The 6380-nt window shown below is 35.1% G+C and overlaps 1 protein-coding gene across 4 annotated transcripts in view; it reads right to left on the reverse strand.

The window, feature by feature from the left end:
• Window positions 1–5817, reverse strand: part of LOC107709287 (RUNX family transcription factor 1) — a 24287-nt gene extending 18470 nt beyond the window's left edge. For 2 of the 4 annotated variants that reach the window (XM_016513760.1, XM_016513751.1), the window contains exon 1: window positions 5750–5817. In XM_016513760.1, coding sequence (XP_016369246.1) covers window positions 5750–5792 — 43 coding nt within the window. In that variant the 5' untranslated portion in view covers window positions 5793–5817. Of the gene's footprint in view, window positions 1–2357; window positions 2825–5749 lie in introns of those variants that run through there. The other 2 variants (XM_016513771.1, XM_016513768.1) reach the window with 1 other exon arrangement.
• Window positions 5818–6380: the final 563 nt, after the last annotated feature.

Below are 6380 nucleotides of genomic sequence, written 5' to 3' on the forward strand. Positions count from 1 at the left end.
TATATATATTTTTTTTAAACAGCCCCAAATCTAAAGTGAGACTGAATGAGCAACATTCGATGCTTTTAACTATAAGGCTACATATGCACACGTGACCACATGTGCACCAAGATGCTGCATTGCTCAGCACTTTATTACTAGACAGAATAATAATTTCTAGCAAAATTAATTATTTATTAAACATTGTCATCTTAAATGAAAGCAATAAGACACTTTGTCCCCTTGGAATTATAAGGTTCTATCTGACATTTTTGTCAAAATTGAGTTATTCACATATTCTTATTCTGTGACAACTTATTTACATTATGTGATAGATTTTTAAATGTTGTGTACATTTTGGGACTTTTTATTTAAAAAAAACAAAAAAGTTCTATCTACACAGTCAAATGGAATATAAAAACTTTGAGGCTCAAAATCTCAAAACTACTCGGAATGCAGATAGAACCTTATAATTCCAAGGGGATGACTTTCTGCCATGTATTACAGTGATTTTACTTTGAGTCAGGACACAAAATGACTACTTAACCCTAGTAAAATAATGCTAATGCATGGATACAATTAGAAAAATGTACAATATATCACTTTTGAAAAATTAAGTATGAGATGTTGCATTGCTTAGTACTGTATTACCCGGCATAAAAATCGTTTCTAGTATAATTGATTGCTTATTAAACATTGGCATCTTAAATAAAGGCAATAAGACACTTTCAGCCTTGTATTATAGATATTTTATTTTTATTTTTTTACTTAACCATAGTAAAATCACTTCAATGCACAGCTTCTCATGCCTTATTCCTTCATTTTCTATTTTACTGTACAATATCTCATTTTATGCAGCTACGCTCAGTGTATGCTTCTGCGTTTTTAGTTTTTGTCATGCCCATAAACAACATTTTTAAAAAAACACTTTTTCCAAGCAACTTCCGGTGCCCATGCAGCAGCAGCAGTGTCTCGCAGGCATATGAAAGCATTAAAACCGTCAGACAGCGCTGCGGCCCACAGTCATTCAGCCAACCACAATCGATGCCACATGAGTGCGGTTACACACGTTACAGCGCTGCGTACAGTGAGCCACTGCATTCTCTCCAAACCCACCGCCCAATATAAACACAGACACAGTCACTACATCAGGCTAAAACTGGAGTTTGTTGACGGGTGTTTGGGGTGAGTGAGACGAGGTGTAGAAAACAGAGAGAGATGCATTTTAAGACAGAATGCACAAAACACAGCACAAATTCGGGAAGCCATACACTTACAGACATAGGCAGACATATGAGACTTTGAAAAGAATGAAAATGCAAAGACTTATTGTTACAGCACAGTATGTGGGATGAAAACTAGATTTTTAAACAATGTCTTCTTTTGTTCTGAAAACACATCTATCAAGCTCTTAAATATATCATCTTTATATTCAAGTCGTTTTCAAACATTTTCTACACACATTCTGACTTAATGAAAGTAATTTTCATAATCACAGACTAATATAATAATTGTTCAATCATATTTTTCCTAGTAAAAAAACATTTACATAACATGTAATATCATACATGAATATCAAGAAGATTCCATTTGACCTGAATATAAATTAAAAAAGGTCAAATGCAATATTAAAAAAATAATAATTAATGACGTTGACACACAGTCAGGAGGGTCTATGGAGGTCTTCTCTCTCTCTCTCTCTCTCTCTCTCTCTCTCTCTCTCACATACACATACACACACATTTGACAACATAATGATTTCCATCATTTTGGTTGCACTACACTGACTTTAATTCACTTGACATTTTTAAAAATGTAATATTTTTTTAACACTACTCAAAAACTATAAATATCAAACTTACTTAATTCAGGAATTTAAAAACAGGTTTATCATGGAAAATATGTACTTCTGTTACAAAAAATAGTTTTTTTTTTTGTGTAAACATTTTTAATGAATTTCTAGATCAGCTTATTTGTTTTGACCTCTCATATTTAATCTTATTTTAATCTCTTTCCTATTCAATGACTCAAATTTAATACGTTTTTCATAAACTTACTTCTTTTTTGTTCATTTTGCTGATTAATTTCTCATTTTAACGCAATTTCGTTTGTGTTTTGCATATATATGCTTCGGCATTGTAACGGCAGTTTATGTCGTGCCAATAAAGCAAAGTGAACTGAAGTTGAGACAGAGTTCTGCAGTGTTTTTGACTGTCACATTGGAGTTTGTTGGAATGTCACATTTACCTCATGGTTTAGGTGATGGTTAAAGGTTTCAGTTATTATCAACAGCTATGAACATGCAGACATTATGAAACCTTACGCGTAAAAATAGACTCGTGAAACCGCCGTTACGCAGAGCTGAGAAACGCTCTTACCGTATTTGGCGTCCCAAAGAAAAACCATTTGGTATCTTTTGAACACCCTCTCAGTCAGGATCAGGATCCAGGGCTCCAGACGAGCAGCTGATTCGGACGCGCGCGGATCAAGGGTACGAGCTCAAGGGCGACGTGGAAAGTTCGCGCGTCTTACTATCCGTTTGGTGATGTGGAAACCCTGCAGTTCAGTCTGAACTGAACTTTAAACAGTTTATGTAGATGTTGTTCCTCTTTCAGCAGGAGTCATCAGAGAGGATGATCTAGCACTTGGGTATCCTTGAGAAAGTGCGCGTAAAGTGGCGCACCTTACTGACCGCGCACCTGACGCCAACGCTGTCAGTCGTTAACTGTCTAAAAAGTGCATGCAGTCTATTCTATAAAACTGTAAGCTTTTGGGAGAAAGTATTCTTCCCGAATCCAGAACGCGCGGTCGCAATGAGAATGATGATGCGTTGTGAATGAATCTCCCGGCAGCGACGCGCTTTTACTGGCAATGGGCAGCGCAGGAACGCCAGCCACGAGAGCTCATTTGCATACGCCTCCCCCCTAAACGTTCTCATTGGTCAGCGATGACAGACCTCGACGGGCTCGACCAATCAGAAGACCGTCCGAATCGGGGGGGGGGGAAGGATCTGATCAGTCAATGGAATTCCTTGGCACTCGTCAAATGGTTGATTCATTGTTGAATTGTTCGGATTTAATTTACTTATCAAATGGCAGATGAAATGTAGTGTAAACTAAAACCAAACAGTTTGTTTAATTAGATTATATTCTAATATTTTTTTGTTTTACATTATCTCAAGAAATCATGTAAACATTTTTTTGAAAGTTTAAGGAACAGATATAATGGACGGGGGGAAAATGTAAGCTCGTTTTGTACCAGCAGATGTTGTTTTCTGTTTTGTCAGAAGAAACATTATATCAGCAGAACAAGAAGAAAAGTTCCAAAACACCATCCTAACCTGATGTGATGCTAACTTATGACTTATGTGATGCTAACAAAGCATGCAAGCAAATTTCCATTATAGCAACAGCAAAAAAAATTGCTGACACAAATAAATTATGTCCAAAAAAAACCAAAAACAAAATTACAATAAAAAAGCAAGAAAATATTAATTCCAGTGAAAAGTCAAGACATCTAAATAAGTACTATCTAGAATTATTTATTCTAAAAAGAATGAAAAATACACAAAAAAGGGGATAAATAAAAGAAAGAATGACTGCCTGATGGAAAGTGACTCAGTAATGATCTGAAGTAATCTGTGTTTTGTAGCCAAAAGGGGGCAGCAGACGATCTACATGGGCCATATGGAGTCTGTTAGGTCCTGATACAGAATGCATGAAGTGGAAATGGAGAGTAACACCGAAATATTTCGTCATCTTTCAGTAAAATGAACAGAATGTGAATTAATCTGAAAGATCATGCCATCACAAAAAGTGTGGTACCTACCTGAAATGAGGGTATTTTTAGTTTTATTATTACATGTATGGTAAATAATAATAGTAAATAATTATAAACATGGGATGGGAGGCCTAAATACAGAACAAGTCTGGCTAATTACAATAAATGTAAATACTGCAGTCAATACAGCATTGTCAAGAATCACGTTTGATGCCAAATTCAGAACTTTTACATCCATCATTATCAGAAACAAATTCACAAATTTGCCTGCACTTGATGAAAGGACATGTTAAATAGAGCAACATCTGACGGATTCTGCAAAAGGGCTGTAAAGCTGCAAATGCTGCAAATTCCCAAGATAAAGTTGCATTAGTCACATCTAACAGAGTCAGAGTCATTCATAACAATAACACAGAGAACTAAACAATCTTGTTCTCTTCTGGTTACAGCCAGGGCATGATTCATTTGTTAAAATGTAAAGACCTGCTTTATGAGGTCTGTGTTATTCCCGTCTCATCTTCCTTGTTGTTTGTACTGAACATGAAACACAAAACAAAATGCAAATTCTGATATCAGGCACAGTAATGCAAACGCAGCCTCTGTACAAGCCATCCTGGTTATTACACTAAGTATGCTTGAGTCAGTCTTTTCCGTTTTGCTCTGAAATTAGTCTTATTGTAAACAAATGTAATGCATTTCAGTTCAACTGAAAATCAAGTGGCTTCTTTTCTGAGTTTAAATGTTAAAACATCTTCGTGGATTGATATAGTGAAGGACAAAAAGATGCGTTTATAAAAACATTCAATGTCATTTTCAATTAAACTTTTCAATGTATAAATAATCATGTTTGTAGCTGTGATGTGCATGTGTTTAAAACCTACACAGTAAAAACATTGCTACTAACATTAAAATAATAATTTAAGTATATATATATATATATATATATATATACACACACACAGTGTATTGTATAACTTACAGACTGAAATACGTCATATTAGATCTCTAATCATATAATTCATATAATTATAATACATAGTCTAAGTAATAATTATTTTAAATATTATTTAGAACATAATACTTAATACATAATATGATAGTTTTGTAAAAGTGCAAAATTTTATTCAGTTATTATAAATAATAATTGTGGATCAGTATAGTCAAAGCAACCAAAGCAGAGATAACGGCTGAATCTGAAAGCAAAGATCAATTCCAGGGAAAATAATATAACCTGCACGCCAATCATAAATGATTTTCTAGCACAAAGGCACCGCAGGTCTTAGATGTGCAGGATCTCGGTCTTGTGTTTTACTGATTTAGAGTAATCTGATCTCTGAAAGTTGAGCAATCAATAGCGCTTGTAGTCGGCTATAAAATATATTGACAAGCAGGGTTACAAATATCTGATCATGTTTGGTTGAGCCATTGGAGGAAGAACACGCTGAATAAAATATAATTCTATACAAGAACAGCAAACAATTTGATACAACCAGTTTCTTCCCTCAAAAATATTTCCTCTAAACTTAATACAATAATTATAATTGGGCCTTCAGAAACATTTCCACGAGGCAACTGCAGTGTAGCAGCAAAACGTTTCAAGGAAGCAAACAAAATACATGCTATATATAGGCACTCTAAATATGATTTCAGGTGTCATATGTTATATATATATATCAGACTGTCATCATTAATGTCAGCATATTTGTATTTGGTTAACACTAATAATAGGCATTAAGCAAATAAGATAATTTAATATTCTTATGAAAAGAAAAACAAAGGCTTGATGGTGCACAAGCACACACAATGAAGATACATGAAGTTGTTGTTCCCTATTTCAACAGTTCCTCTTTCACATTCTAAAGTGGTAAAACAAGAGAAACTACTGACGACAAAAGGAAAAAAAAACAAAACAATGGATGATGTGATTCATGGAGAACGAAAGTGAGACAAATATGGCAGAAGCTGACAAATTAGAAGAGTTTTGTTTTACCAAATAGTGTGTTGCTGTTTCGGCCCTTCCTCATGAAGTACATGGCCCATGAGAGCGGTCCAGACGCTTTGAAGGGGCCTGAATTAATTTCGAGCTGTTCTGATTCAATCCAGTGTCCGAAATATGGAGTCCCTCCTTCACCTCGCTGCATTTATACCCTCGCGTCTCCCACCACCCTGCTCCATATTACACAAAATACATATTAGGAGAAGAGGCGACGGAGGAAAAGTTGACATGCAGTCAACACTAATATATCCCATCAGTAACCATGGCCTCAGGAGACAGGCCCGTCTCACTGCCCCGGGGCACTTCTAACCTGCTAATTTCATTTAGCCACTGATTTTTCCCTCCTGTCTCATTCATTCTCCATCTTGATGCAGTGAAAATGGTGAAATACTGCATAAGAGAGCAGGTGAAGTGTGTGAAGACGAGCTTGTGAACTCTTGAAAATAAAGGTATAACGTAAAAAAAATAAGAAACAAAATAAAAGATAAAGTTTTGACTTTCATTTTTGAGTTGAAAACTTACTGATAGGTTCTTCAGATCAGAGTTTTAGTTTCTGGGTTCTTTAAACCACCAGTACATGGTTTACTGGAAATAGTGAAAAAATAGTAAAAAAAATAAATCAATA

Source organism: Sinocyclocheilus rhinocerous, unplaced genomic scaffold (assembly GCF_001515625.1).
Source record: "Sinocyclocheilus rhinocerous isolate Xijiao unplaced genomic scaffold, SAMN03320098_v1.1 scaffold3206, whole genome shotgun sequence".
Lineage (NCBI taxonomy): Eukaryota > Metazoa > Chordata > Actinopteri > Cypriniformes > Cyprinidae > Sinocyclocheilus > Sinocyclocheilus rhinocerous.